We start from the raw sequence: 16022 nt of genomic DNA, 5'->3' as shown, positions 1-16022 counted from the left end.
ACTCCAGTGAAAATCTGCTCCATTTCTGCAGATGGAGCAGACAAATATCTGCAGTACAAGACTGTTCACACCATGAACGAAGCAATGAGGCAGAAAGGGTTTTCTTACCTTCGTGTGAACATTAGGGCTGTAATTTGTCTTAATAGTTGGTACGTTTTGCATTTAGCTGTAAGCTAAATGTTTTATCCTTTTGCCAATCATGACACACTTGATTCGGGCAACGCCACAAAGTTCAGCTATCAATAACAGCCCGGCTGTAACCGTGGGAACGAGTATAGGCTTTGCGAGATAGTCTGAGCTCTCCTGCTGAGTGTCTGCTGGTTGGGAGACAGGACAGGCTCCACTGCGTGCAGAAAATGGAAAATATGCCACATACTTTCCAAATTATGCTCAGGCTGCCCCCCCCCCCCCCCCTACTCCCACCTGATACCAACTTCTGCTAAAGTCAGATATAACCGATAGGTGGTCGGCATGAAATAATACACTGAATGGTTTGAATTTTACTGCCTCACTAGTCAAATTACAGACTTGTGATTTCCAGTGGGTAGTTTTTTTCTCTCTTGTCCAAATTCCTTTTTCTGAGGCAGGAAAGCCATTATATCAATTGAGAATAATATTATTTTAGCTTTTTTTCTCAGAAATTTTGCACAAAAATTCACGTAAATGACCATAAAACCAATGCCAGGTGCAAGTTACATTCTTATCTATTACATCAATTTGCCATGGCAACAAGCAAAGTGGAGGTAAATGTAAAATGCTTTTACGTAAACTCTTAAAAGCCAGTGAATGTTTGTGCTTCATCAGAACGGAAAAACGGGGTTATGCAAATTGACCTTCGACAAACGTTCCACCTCTGCTCAGCTTCAATCCCAGGATGTGAAAAGAAAGAATTTTATAGAAAAATTCAGTCGCTTTTAAAATAGAAGGGTAAAACATCATTAATATTTACGAAGATTGTGTTGAACTGTAAATCGAATCAACTCATAAATGAGCTCATGAACTTAACTGTTCACAAGTTCAAAACCTGAGGAGGTTTTGATTCAACCGCCCCCATCCTAAAAGATTTGACCCAAATACTTTCACATTAGTCAGCCTAAACAACAGAAACAGCCCATTAAATATGGTGTTTTAGTGGAGAAGAAATGCAAGAGTAGTGATCTTCTGTAGACAAAAAGAAAAAACAAACGTATTTGTACCAATTAGCGAATAACAGTGTTGGGTTCGAACAAGGTAAATCTGATACAAAAAATAGATCCACACAAGTGCATCCATCTAAAACCTAAGCCTTAAAACACATAAAGTTTTTAAAGTGAAAAATTCCAGTTACATGTATTTAATTATTTATTTATTTAAAAACTGGATTCCTTTTTTTAATTTAAGTAAACCTGCTGCAGCAGGAGGATCTTATTTTAGGCTAGGGTTTTCCCGATGGATGATACTATCGTCCATCGTGATGGCTGACTGACATCACGATGGAGAGACACCATCGTGATGCCACGCTGCGAGTCGACACCATAAGCCGCGGTTACACGTGCAAAATATCTTGATCGGATCAATGCTCGGATTAGAATCCTTTTTGTCACCGTGGACCGGTACAACGCAAGACACGTTTACCGCGGACCAGTGGGTGGGTGGGTGGTGGTGGTGGTGGGGGGGTGTTGAGGTGCAACGCAAGGCACGTTTACCGCGGACCCGTGGGTGGGTGGGTGGTGGTGGTGGTGGTGGTGGGGGGGGGGGGGGTGTTGAGGTCCAACGCAAGGCACGTTTACCGCTGCCTGTTAAAGGCAGATTTCCCTTTTTTAGCGGGTGCAGGTTCCTCTTCTGTCCCTTTATTGGACCGTTTCCCCTTGTCAAAGCAACTTTCTAAAGAAGTTTGTTTTTTGCTCATTTTGGTTGTTTGGGTTTAATTTTAGCGGGGTGTATCACGTGATGTTTGGTGTTGCAACTTTGACGTGCGTTAAGTGTGACGGATGTAACAGAGAGAATCCGGTCAATTTTCAAAATAAAACGTTTTTTCGAAAAAAACAATTGAATGGAAATTATTTTTTCTTTCTGTTCGGCCCGGTGGTTGGGGACCACTGGTGTACATGGGCCCAGAAAAACTTTTTCCGATTAGAACAAACGTTTACGTGGGTCACACATACAGTCGGAATAAATCATTCGCACATGCGCAGTAGTGTTTGAAATACCGGAAGAGGAAATAAGTTCAGCTGTAAACATGCCAAGCTGTCACATACATAGATAACTGGCAGCTCGGTAATATACGTGATGATCTCCTAAATGTGCTTTTATTATTGTTACGGTTATTAGTAAGCGCTCATCATTTTTTTTTATCCGTGTGGTCAGTGCTTATTTTGTGGAAGAACGGAGCCGGAAGAAGCCAGGGTTAGGAGAAGGCTAACACGGGCTAACAACATTTAGCCTTTGATGAATTTAAAATCCATACGCGAAATGCTGCAATCTGTATCTTGGCTGCACATAAATGTGTGGGAATAACATCAGCCTTTATTATTTTAGGACACGACTGGAAGCACAAATTCACGTGATTTGGGTGTGTGAGCTTTGAAAAGCTCTCGTAGCTCGTAGCTCTCTCACACATAGCACACACATAACAAAGCATCCTCCCTTCCCCTCAAACACAAAGCTATAAGTCAGTTTGCTCTGCTCAGAGACACGGCCGCTTGGTCCACTGGTCCACTTTACTAATCAAGTGCAGCAGCGGACTACTTCTTTTCTATTTTTTTTTGTTTTTTGTAAGTCACTTTCCTCAGTTTATACTGGACATTATTTTTTCATCGCAGATGAGTTAGTAGTTGGGGAATAAAATAAGTAAAATTACCAATAATAATTATGTAATAATGAAAAATTACGAATAGCCCCCCCATCGTCATCGTCCATCCCGTTGTTTTACTGTGAACGTCGTCAACTGCCAATTTAAGGGACATGGCCCAACCCTAACACAGGCTGAATTTTATTTTGAAAGAAACCTATATGAAAATGACCCGAAGGGGTCTTTAGCCGTTCAGGGTTACAGACTTCTGGTATAAAACATGAGCTGCAATGGAGAAGGCACGTTCATGGAGACCTATTAATGAATCATGTGTCTTAAAAGCATTTTTTTGTTCTCTCGCTGGTGTGATGCTCTGGCTTCAACTGTTTGTGCACAACATTTGGGTGGTATTTAAAGCCCCCACTGCTTTAATATTTCAGTCTCCTTTAAAACTTCCTGTATAAAAAAATTGGGTAGTAAGTTTTGCTTTGATTAATAGAACAGGCCACATAAAAACACAGAGGTGGGATAATTTACAGTTTTTCAGATTATAAACAGCTCTTAGAGAACAAGTAGTGCTTTTATACTGAAGTGGTTTGTGGTTTTGTATCTAAATAAAGACTATCTGCCTCCTTTAAGCACCATTGTGTTTCATAAAGCTTCATATGAGTGTTTGCAATGCTGTTATTATGGGATTTTGAGGCAGGCAGGTTTTTACCCACTAACCAATGGTGGTCTGCTGGAAATGCAGCATTTGGTCAAAGGGGTTACCATTATGGCAAACTGATCCTCAGACAACTTCCTGACGTGGATCTTGAAACCTCCATCGTTTGTCTCATCAGCAAACAACCCTTTCGGATTTCCCGATCCCTGCTCAAGTTTTTTCGTGAGTCTTTGCAGAGAAAATTAAATTAAATTAAATTTGATTTAATTTAAAGCATTTAGCCCATGGTGTTCACACTGGACCCGCAGGAAGGGACTTCTTCTTCTTTTCTACTACTAGTGCATTACTTGGTGAGGTAAGGTGAGAGGCTACCATGCAGGAATCCAGGGTTCGATTCCTCGGAGGGGAAGAAACAATGGTACTGGGGGCAATTACCATATCAATGGCGAGCAGTTAACATCACTCAGTGAGGGTCCTTCGGCTACCGCCTCCTGAGCGCAGTTCAGCTGCAGCTCACCGCTCCCCCAGGGGATGGGTCAAATGCGGAGAAGAATTTCCCCATTGAGGGATAAATAAAGTATCCGAAAAAAAAAAAAAGGAAAAAAAAATTCCCTCCCGTAGTCCCTAACTACTAAAAAACGATCTAGTGGCCTGGATTTTGAAAGCAGTTCAGGCACTATGCTTACTGCTTTTTTTTCATCGGCAACTGAGACGTCACCAATTTTCAGAAGTACAAATTTAAGTAAAATTGAATAAATACGCTGTTTTCTGTTGAAAATTTGGATAGTTTGTTAAAAATAAACTGGAAAAAAATGTTTTCCTCAAGAAATCGTTGATTGCATTGGGGTCTATAATTGCTAAAGAATCAATGAACAGTGGTTTTTCGCAGAAAAAATAAAAAGCCAGTGTCCATATTGGACAGCTCTACAATATGATGAGTGCACTATATAAAGCAGTTTGTTGTGAGTATTGAAGGAATTTGGACACAACCTTGTTTTAATTCACTTCTGTGAATTAAAAAGGATGCCATCCAAATGCCACTAGCAAATCTGAGTTCCTAATTGGTCATAGTCCCACTTTGTTTTATTTTTAACATACATTCACTGGCCATGCGTTTTATGCGTAGAGCTATAAGAGCCACAAGAGCTATAGCTACGCATGAATACCAGACTTTTACGTGGAATTCACGTGCATTCACGCCGTTTACATAGACTTTTCATGAAAGTGATTGTTTGAAGGTGTGTTGCCGCAGCTTTAGAGCTCTCTGGTTGGTGGCAGTTCTGGTTCGGTTATCTCAATTCGTGTCTTACAAATTGTTAGACAGAAGTTGCGTTTTAGAGTCAGAGGATGTTTTGATTTACAAGGCTTTGATTACGTGAAAAGGAAGTTAGGAAACGGCAAGGCAGAAGCAATGGGTTGGACTAGATTAGCCAAAAATTTTGGATCTTTACTCTGGAATGATCTCCCCGTTGTTCCCGTGGTGGATAAACACAACAGGAAAGAAGAAAAACTTTGAATGGTGTGTGTTACAGAAGGGATGCTAAGCTTTTTAGAGTCTTTTCTGTGACTAGGATAAGGCATGCAGCGGGGCTCCTGCGGTGCAGTCAGAGCCAGGAAAAAGTAGTAAAACGTACAGCACATGAGCTTGATGCTCGTAATAAGTTTTTATATTCGACTGGCCTGATGAGGTTTGCACATCCTGTTTCCTCATCCTTGCCTCAGGAGTTCATTTTTCTACCATTAACTCAGCCACCAGCTTTTTGCACTTCACACACCGACAGCATACAGTAAGCTGGTTTTACAGCAAACCCTTCAAATCTACACCTTTTTTTTCCACTCAGTAGCTTTTTAAACTGTGGCTTGGCTTTGAATAGATGAACCTTGGCGCAGATTTTTGCGATAAAAAGCCTACTGGGGGGGGGGGTTTGAAATGCCGTAACAGCTCGGTCACTGTTTAATGCTTAGATAATAGCTTTTCTTCTGGTGCCGCATTAGAGAAGAGCTGGAAATTTGATGCCCCTGCTAGGGCATTCATGGCTCCTCTGGTGCAAAATTATGAGGGAGTGTCAAGCCCTAGTTTGTGAGGTTGGGGAAAAAAAAGAAGGAATGAAACATATCTTGAAGATGTGCTTTTAAGTGGACAGTGTAATTAGTGAATGTGAGTTCGTTAAATGAATCCAAATAGTTAAGAATGCTCTGAGAGTAAACAAAGCTATAAAGACACTTTGTTGTACACTTTGGACCTATTATCTATGAAAATTCACAAATAAATGTCACATCTGCCCACTAAAAGTGAATTGAATCATAGTACTGTAAAAAAAATAGAAAAAAGCGATAGGATCAAACAAATGTCCTCATGTCTAATGTTTCTTTTTTACCGTTCAGCTTCTATTTCAAATTTTCTAACATTGCAGATTTGGTACCTCCTGCCCTCTTGGGGGTTTTGACCAAAAAAAGTTTGGGGCCAAAAGCTTCCGAGTTTGCCCGACCTCGACCTCATGGATACCTGCAGATTGTGTCGTCGGTGGAATCTAAGATCTGCGACTTAAACCAACGAACACACATTTTTGTGTACAATCTGCGGAGGACGGGATCTGCATCTGTAATTATTTACCCTCTCAAACAAGATAATAAAACAGTCCTAAGCCCCATTAGGGTTTGGGTAAACAGCTGTCAGTTGGTCTCTGTGGAAAGCTGAGGCGCCACATAATCGCTCTCTAAAAAAGAATCATGAAAAAGCCAAATGAACACAGATTTAAAAAACTTCAAGTATAAGTAAGATCAGGGCTTTAAAGGTTTGTGCTGAGACTTGTACTTGCTCTTGCTTGTAATGACGTTACCAGATACTAGGTGGTGGTACAAGCTGTTTTGTTGTAGCTGTAGCTGATGTAGCAGAATTTGCAGTCTAAAGCAATTTTCTAAACAAAATTCAGTTTTTGTTGATGTTTTAATTCAATGACCTTTGATGTCTTTAATCAACCCTTTGACCCCAGAGTTTTAGCTCGAGCGTTGAGATTCTTTGGACTTGCGTAACTGTTTACACAATTAAAGTAATTCCAGTGGATTTTGAAGATGAAAAAAATGCCTCTCCGCCGACACGCAACACTTTACAGCAGTGAAGTGTTCATGCAATCAACGTAAATCGGCTTCTGTGGCTTTTCTCCGCATTACAATCAGCTGATTTACGTTGATGGCATAAACCGTCGAAGAGTCTGCGCTGTGATATAACTTTGTGACAAAGTATTCGATTTGGGATGTATCATCTGATGCACAACCACTGAATTCAAGTACAGCTAAGTTTTTTTTAATTTTATTTATTATATGTATAATTTTTTAGATAGATATGCTGTGTGTACTTATATAAAAAAGCGATACACCATATTTATTCTTTATCAAACATCTATAATGATAAAACAGATTATGTTTTAAAGTGAACCTGCGATAAGTAAAATCCACAAAGTAGGATTACATTAAAGTAGGACATTTTAAGTCTGTAAAATCCCTCAATACACACTTTATACACTTTACTCAGACAGACATGAACATTTTTACACATTTTTCTCTTGTAAAACTCTAAAAGATCAAACCTTCATAAAAAAGTAACTCCAATATTTTAGAATAAAAACAAAAATCTGATTGCGATTGAAAACTTACGTAGATTCGGCCAACTGAACGCAGTCTGTACAGGACACAAGGCACGGAGGAGATTGATTGACAAGGTCAACAGCCAATCAGGACCAACAACACCAGAAAAGTTCAATTTTAGGTCTAGCGTTTCCCAACATCTGCATAAACGGGAGTCGAGTCCATATTTTCCCCCAAATTTACGAAAGATTCATGCAATGCTTTTGTGTGAATGTGGCTCCAGGAGAAAGTTGAGGGCAATTTGCATCTTTGCAAATTATGACTGAAAATTAAATCATTGGAAACAAAAATTGAGAAGAATACTTTCATAAATTAAAAGTATTGTTCTTTTGTGGCACATCTGGCATGTGGTACACCATTCAAACCACATCAGTTCAGTCTCAATGCAAGTTAAAATTGTTTCTGATTTGTGAATTGTCTTTAGAGCAGTTCTCGTTCACAGATCCTCTGGTTGGCTGGAAGTCATCTTGCAGAAATAGGTCTAATATCAGCAGTTTGTTCATGATTGTCAGATTTCCATAAGTAAAAACTTTCTTAGACGTCCTTTTTCATACTTTCAAGTTTTACAGAAGATGGATTACCATATGGCTTCCTTTTAACCACTGCTAAATGTTGCATCCTGAGGTGGACTGCCTGAAGAGACACACCAGTACCATATGAGACCCATAATCTACCTTTTGCCCTTATTTGTACAATGAGTGTTTGGAGCTCTCCATAGACGAAGCTCCTTCTTCTAGGAGGTGCTATCAAAAAACAACTCTTCCCTTATAAAGTGTAGCTTTCCCACTGATCAAACCAAGTCAAAGGGGAAGCAACGTCTTTGAGAATGATCTGAGAGACGTTCTCACTGCAATCCTTCCCAGCTGGATGTTGACTTGCAGTAGACCAGATGTTTCCTCATGCAGGATTCTTTGAAGCCAGTGATTGATGGTGACCAATGACTGCTGAGGATTAAAGCATAGCTCCCACCACTGTGTATTCCTCTGTATAACTTTGAGTTCTGTTTCAGAAACACCAGCACCATTCTGAGGTCTGGTGTTCATCACCTGTATTTTAGGTGAAGATCAAATGTTTCTGCCTTGTTCTGTCTGAACTGAAGGTCATGCTTCATGGATCAAGCACAATGCTTTTTTGTACATTAATGTAGGACCTTAGTGGCTGCAGGGAGGATGGAGTTTCCATCACGGATAACTCGTGTCAGATGTTTTTCTTATTCCTCACGTAATTCCTTTACTGTGTCAGCAAACCCCAAAGTGTCTCTTCAGCAGGAGATTTCGACAAACGTCCAAGCCAAACATTCAAAATGGACTCCTCAAGGAGGTGGTGTGGGGGGAGGTTTTTCTCTTCCCAAAAGAGCAGGAAATGGGAGCATGGCTGCCTGCCGTCCTTGGAGACATGGGATTAAAATGGAAAACGATTAGAGTTTTGTTGGAAGCGGGACAGTTTACCAAATGGAGACAGTAGCAGTGGAGAATGGAGAAGTGGGGTGGCAGACGGGCTTGTTGCTGTTGGCTGAACGCTGAGATTTTGCTGCAGTTTAGATGAGAAGGTCTGTGTGGGTGGAAAAGCAGCTGATTTCTGGAGGTTTTTATGTCCACATGTTTCTCTCCGTGCTAGATCCGCTTATCCAGATCTGTGGACAGAATGGATCTGATTTGTTTGTTAGTCTGCGCTGATTTATATTCCCTCAGAATTCCGACCGCTGCAATGTGTTTTTTAGACTTATTTCTTTTTTCTGTCAGGATGGATGGAGGATTGTGGGTAAATATAGTCCATGAAGACCCTCGCTGATCATATTTTGAGCTATTTTAAAAGTCTTTCCGTTGTTTTTTTTATTAGGATTATGCCAAAATCCCCAAAATCTGTGTCGTTTCCTAGGACAGAGTTTCTACAGAGTGGCAGTAGTTTGTTAAAAATTCGAGATTTGAATACTCAGAAATGCAATTATAAGCTCAATTTTCTTGTCCTCCATTGTGAGAAAAATGACAAAAAACACAATTTTCACAGGAGTGCGTCTTTAAGATTACTTAAGTTCCCTCTATCAGTGCAGAAAAAGGATTTGCAAGCTGCAACTGGGTTGCTTCCAGAAAGGAAAAAACATGTCTCTTTGAAAAATAGGTTTCAGACTTCTAAATTTAATTTAGAAGAGAAAACGCAATGAAGTAAGTCTTCCTCACATTGATTGTTGGTCAGATTTTATTTCGGCTTATTGCTCACTGGCGGGCACTCCTGCCCCCACCTGGACGCAGCCAAAATACCCAACAGAAATGAGGGCTTTGGCAAAATATCTTTCAGTATAAAAGCATTCTTTGGTCAAACGCAGAAGAGAGAAAAAAAACTAAATCAAACTTTTTTTTTGTAAGCTTCTTCTGCTCCCATAATCTAATTGAAAGATGGAGCCTCTTTGTCATCGAGGAGATTGATGTGCTTTTTCTCTCAGTCTCCTTCAACTTGATGAATGTTAAGTGAGGTCAGCTTTTACTCTCACAGCCACAGGCGATGTCTTTTCTTCCAAAGCGAGGGATGAGGGAGAGGAGCAGAGTCATGTTTCAGTGCTCTGTTATTGTCCAACAAAAGAAAAAAAAAAAAAGAATCTTCCTTCAGCAGCATTCTGTTGGTCCAAATGCGTGTTGGATTTGCTGTTCCATAAGAGACTTTGGGTTTCTTTTATGTATATACATTAGTAAGTGATGCGTGCAACATTTCTGCTTCACCCAATGGTACATTTTCAACAATTTTCTCCTTTTACTCCTTCCATGTTTTAGCAATTGGGGTTGGGGAAGAGCCTCATTAACATACTGAATCCCTGAGTCTGTATTTCTAACTGCTGCAGTGGGAATGTGGACTCAGTGTACACTAATGATTTGAATATCTCATGCCTTAAAGGGTCGCTGCATCGAGTTGACGACTCAGCACCAGCATACAAAATTAGGAATTTGGCATTAGCGTACAGCTGGGGTACAGTATAAGATTATTCACTAAAACAGCCACTTTTTGGAACATTTGGCATCAGAGCTGGTCGGGTAATGGCTGCGAAAAAAGCGCAGCTACGAGTCAAAGGCAGGAAATCAGATCCAGGTTTAGTTCATGGTCGTGAAATTGGGAAGCTCTGCATTTTATAATGCGTTAAATATGATTTTCTTTTCAGTAACTATCTTCAGGCTCAGAACACTGCAAAAAGATGCATCCTGTTTTATTAAAAGTTTCCTTTTTTCCCTGGAGAGAACTTTAGCATTTTGTGTAACAGCACTGCTGCAAAACCTGCAATTTTTCCAACAACACTTGTTAGTAACAATGCTAAAAGCTGCATTAATGGTTGGAATTTGGACATACACTGGAGTATTTCTTGAATGACTTCATGCTAATTGAGGAGAAACATGTTTTTGATGTATTGCTGATATGTACTCTATGACCGTCTTGACTCACATGTGGATTTAAAATAGTTGATACATTTTTTGTCCTATTTTTTAACTTTGCTTTACATTTCAAAGCTTTAATTAAAGACTTGCCCAAATCCTCTCTTGATTTATTGTAAAATCGATCCCAGTCGTCTTTCAACTATGATTTTTAGCCAAAATAAAAAGCAAACTGTGTTGTTTTTTAGGTCATAGTTTCTGCAGATATACAGTTGTTTATTAGAAATGTGCCTCTTAGTTGTGGGTGGGCCAATATACTCAAAAAATGCATTTTTAAGTTAAATCTTTTATATACGTTTACTCCATTAGCAAAAGAATGCCACAAGAACTTGTTAAAACGACCATTTTCATCAGATTGGGTCCTTACATCATCTTAACTGTTTTTGCTACTGATTGATTTAAGCTTTTCTTACCTTTTTTTTCCATTTATTCCAATTTTAAGAATCTCTTGCCTTAAAAAAATGTTGTTATGGCGCCTCCATGTCAACTCCATGTACATTTCTGCATACATTTTAGCTGTAGTTTGGATATTGAGTGATTCCAAGAGAAAAATGCTCCATAATTTGTCACATTTTGTGTCCATACCCACACCCAGTCTCTGCCATAGAAACTGTTGGATCTGGGACAAGGATGATTGACAGCTAAATGGCCAGAGAGACAAAATATATAAGACTCCTTTCAAACTACCACAACTTTGACCACAACTTTACGCAATTTCTGTAATTCCAGTGGAGTTTTAAACGGAAAGATATGCTATGTGCAAATCAGCGGATTTTTGTTTACTGCGTAAGCACTTCACTGCTGTAAAATGTTGCATATCAGCCCAGAGATGCTTCAAAATCAGTTAGAATTACAGATTCCATGATTGAAGAATTAAAGTTATTGAAATAACATCAACACTGGAGCTAAAGCTCTGATTTTAAAGACTTAATTAGTAAAACATGGTAAATTTGAATAGTTTAGGCCAGTTTTCTGTGCTCCCTATGTAAAAGTGTGCTCCCTTTCTGTGACCTGAAAGTACCTTCTCAAATGAAGCTCAGTGAATACTTTTACTGGTTTTTGTAATAGTATTGCAATGCTAACCCCTAGTAAAAAGTACACTTAATGTACTTTAATGTTTTTTTGAGTACAGAGTGTAATATAGTATACAGACATATACTGACTCAATACTTCTTCAGACTAAATTGGAACATTTTCAATTTACAGTTTATATATAGATAGTATATGAAAAGTAAATTTCAAGAATACTGCCTCACTTTTACTTGTGGTAGGTAATTGAATCCTGTCTGATTAAGACTGGATGTATGTGAGTAACCTGGTTTCTATAGGTAACCTGGTTACTGGAGCATGCACAGCTTTAACCTGGTTTCATCACATTCACTGCCTAGCAGGGACATCTTTGCGCCCTTCGTCCGGTGTTCTGGTGCTTCATTAAGTGTTGAGTGTAAGCATCCTTATCAAATGAACTTTTAGAAAAACTTGTTTTTTTTCAGAGAAAAAATCTTCAGATTTAAAAAAGAAATCTGGTTATAAAAACTGGGTTTCTTGTTTTGTGACTAAAATGTTGGAAGCGTACATTGGTGCCCAAAATATAAAACTTTTTGTACAAAAAATCTTTAGTGGAACAAAAGAAATAGATGAATAAATATTAAAACCTACAGTAAACGTGAAAACCACGAGGAAAACAAAGAAAAAGGGTGATAAAACAGAAGATCTGACTTTAAAGAGAATCCAAAGACTTTAATAGCCCAAGGAGAATTGAACTGAAACAGAAACAGCTGTGGTTGACTGAAACTAAAGCTGCCACTTTGACTGAGGAAGAAGAAAAACACCATAACAGAACAGAAACTGACCACAACACACGACTTGTTACAGCCCAAAAGACCCCAGGCCTCCAAAATGTCGACTGGAACCAAAGTCTGAAAGTCTGAAGTCCTAAAAGCACATTTGTTATTTATTAACACCTAGCAGCCATCCAGGATCCTCCCGGAGTTCTAACTTCACACGTTTCTATGTTCCACGTGACTTTACCTAGTTCTATTTTTCCATTTTATCAGACAAATAAAATTTTTTTAAAAAAGCATGCTGGCCTGCAGGAGGTTCTCAGAAATGTTCTCTACGTGTTCTATATTTACCAAGAACCTTCTGAGGGAGACTGTAGGCGTGCATTGAAAACATGTGGAAGAAAACGACAGTGTTCCTTCACCGGATCGCGGGTCTATTTTCAAGGTTTCAATGTTTTGCAGGTTTTTTAATTAAATGTGTGCATGCTTTTTTTGTGTATGTGATAGTGCATTGTTTTCTGCATCCTGATTGGCTGTCGACTATTTATGATCTCCGTTGTGTCTCCTGTACAGAATGAGTTACAGTAATCTTCAATCGCAAACAGATTTTTGTTTTCATTCTATAATACTGTACTTATTTTTCTACGAACTCAGAGTTTAAACAAGAAAGAAAAGTGTGTAAATGTTCGTGTCTGAGAAAAGTGTGTTGAGAGGAGTTTTACAGCCTTAATGTAACTAAAATGATTGTCATAATTAAATAAATTATTGCAGGTTAATTTAAGTCCCATGACGAAAAAGGGAGATCTCTTAATCTTAATCCTTACATTTGTCTGATAAAAAGGATAAAAAACAAAGTTGGGTCACCTGACTGAGTCATTTCTATCCATGTCTTGAACAATTCTGTTTCATTACTGACTTGCCCAACAGAAGGAGAGATAGGCTCCAGCATCCTTGTGAGCTCGTAAGGGAGGGCGTGGGTTTGGAAGATGGATGGATGTTCCATCACCTGGCTGTAGTTCCATGAATCTTTGGAGATTCAGCCACAACCCATGGCACACATTAGTGCCACTCATCTAGTGGATGAGTTAGCAGCCCTTTCCTTTTTCTATCAACGGTGGACACTCCCCTTTTTCGCTGTGCACGTCTAAGACCGTTAGTCACATTCTACCACGTCGCTCTCAGGGTCTTTGGGGCAATAATATGATTTATTATATTGTCCTGCTGAATTACAGTCCCACCACTTGTCGGGGTAATTTATCCTGGAATTCTTCTGGTTGCTCAGGGAGACAAAGAAAAATGAGCAAAAAGCAGAAACAGAAAATTACCAGAACAGAATGTGAACGGTTGAGTGCTTCTTCCAAACTAGAGGGATGTTTTGTTGTATAAAAGGCTTATTTTTTCTTGAGTTTGACCTAATTTCTAACATTGAATGCGCGTCATCCCCTCTAGCCCATCTGCTACATACGGTTTTACTCGAATGAGGGAGGCGTGGATGGACTGGGAGTTGAGAGCTGCTCAGAAAGTTTCTCATGAGCTCAGAGTTTCTAGATGAGTGTTTGGGAAATTCTGGCGTCTCTGTTTAGGAGGAGAGGATGGATATTCTGGCATTAAGTATAAATTGATAGGACTGAGCAGGGAGGTCATTGTGAGCGCCTCCTTCTGGGTCATTGACCAATCGGAGAGGAGAACTTCAGCAGAAGCAGACACATTTTATATCATATATGCATATAGAGTGCTTCATAAATCCACTCGTACTTGTTTTAAAAACACTCATTGTAGGGTTTTGGCTGGATGAACGTTGTAATTGATTTTCAAACTTATAGCTATTGACATAATTAAAAACACTTTCTCCTCTGCAGCGGCTCGCTCCCACAGCCAGTTCCCCCATAACTCTGAGTGTGTGTTTGTTTCTGCTGTGTTGATTCTGCGTTTGATTGATGTGGAATGACATCACAGCCTTTGGAAGATGGGATCAGGACGTGTTTGGATAGATACCGTAAAGTGTCAGTGCCATTTGCATTCTTTTCAGAAACATGTGGACAACACACCCAGCTCCCCACGTAGCCTGGGGATCCTTCGGAGCCCTTGCTACTCCCCCCCCTCCATCTCTTGTTCTCTGCTCACGTTCTGTCGATCTCTGTGTTAGTCATGGGAGCTTTTTTCTTTCCTAAATCCTGTTCTTCCCTTCAGCTTTGCACATTTTGGCTCAGGAGATAACAGCCCTGGAAGTTACTCAGGGGGCAAGTCGGGTCTGCTCCCGAGCGCCACTTTGCACATGTGAAGCTTTGGTCTTACGCAATCCGGGCCTCCTTCTCCGCTTTATTATGTGCAGCGTCTGCTGGAAGTCCTCAGCTCTCACAGCCTGATTGCTCATCGCACCCGGATGACCTTGAGCTGTTTGCAGTGATATCACAGCTTCCTGTGTTCTTCTGGTTTCCAGGGAGACATCCAGCAGCTAATGATTGTAGCAGACCATCGCGCTGCCTATGACTACTGTGAGCACTATAGCCCTGACTGTGAGGTGCCAGCGCCAGACCAGCTGCAGAACCAGGACCCCAACACAGGCAATGTGAGTAAAACTACTGTTCTCCTAAAACTAGAAGATGTCTAGTTCATGTTTAATAATGATACCAATCTGCCCTTTTAATACTCAAGTCATTTTCCCTCCATCAGCTGCTAAAGCATCTCTTCATCTACTTTGGTTATACCTGGACTTTTTATAGACCCACTCCGTTCATCTTTGGATCTGTTGCAAAAGCACTCTTAGTGATATTTTAATTATGACGATGCGGTTTTTAGCCAAAATCAAGAAACCGGTGTCGTTTTCTAGATGAGGAAAACGAAAACATGCGTGGATCTTGTCGTCTACAGGTAGATGCATCAGAATGGAGCGAAGCAGGAAGCTTGTGGCTTGCCACAGTTTTTTCTCCTGCTCCTGATTCACAACAATGTGACTAAATATATAAACAGAAATACAGTTTTAAACTGAATTTCTCTTCATTTATGTCCTCCATCATCAGAAAATTGCAACAGGAGTATGTTAAACACCACTTCCATTGGAGTGGGTCTTTAAAGAAGCTTTCCATTAAATAGTTAGAAGTTCATTTAGCACCCTGAAACCAGTTTTCTGCTTCTCTGGCTGACCTCGCTGCAGCTCATTATCCCAAATCCATAATTGTCTTCAAATTAGACCTTGATTGGTTCCTCTTCTAAAATAAGAGCTCTCTGGCTCACGCAGGAGAACTACAAGCTGCCAGAGCAAAAATGCTGAGTGAGAAGAACGGAGGTTATTAGGCTGTGGAGTTAGTCAATAACGTTCAGGAATGATACGGCGCCTGCCATAGCCTGTTTGGCTGCAGTATATGTGGAATGTCGGTGCGCCTTGTGCATGTTAATCCCTAAAACTGCAATAGGATGGACTGGATGCTCTTCCTCTTGAACTACAGTCTCCCTAAAGTCAACGAGGTCCAAAAAATCAGACATTTATTCAAAGAAAACAGGCGTCAAACTCATTAGGAGAACCAAGTAGTCATTTGTGTGTTGCAAAATGTTTAGAATGGTCCCATCTCTTAATCCCATCCGCGTTTAATGCTGTGTATTTCTCTTTAAGAATACAAATGTGGACAGCTACTACTACGAATACCCCTATTACGATGACTTGGGAGGAAGTGAATACGATGCGAACATCTATCCCGACTCAACGACAGAGCCCGAGGTAGTCTGACTTTAAAGGTTTGTCCCTT

The 16022-nt window shown here is 40.0% G+C and overlaps 1 protein-coding gene across 2 annotated transcripts in view; it reads left to right on the top strand.

Moving 5' to 3' along the window:
• col5a1 (procollagen, type V, alpha 1) overlaps positions 1-16022 on the top strand; it is an 87687-nt gene that overhangs the window by 30218 nt on the left and 41447 nt on the right. For both annotated transcript variants that reach the window (XM_011481505.4, XM_011481504.4), the window contains exons 5-6: positions 14720-14848; positions 15890-15994. In XM_011481505.4, the coding sequence (XP_011479807.1) occupies positions 14720-14848; positions 15890-15994 (234 nt within the window). The remainder of the gene's footprint in view (positions 1-14719; positions 14849-15889; positions 15995-16022) is intronic.

The sequence above is a fragment of the Oryzias latipes genome, chromosome 12 (genome assembly GCF_053564925.1).
Source record: "Oryzias latipes strain Hd-rR chromosome 12, Olatipes_Hd-rR_3.1".
NCBI classification, from domain to species: Eukaryota; Metazoa; Chordata; class Actinopteri; order Beloniformes; family Adrianichthyidae; genus Oryzias; species Oryzias latipes.
This window is presented reverse-complemented; position numbering and strand designations above follow the sequence as displayed.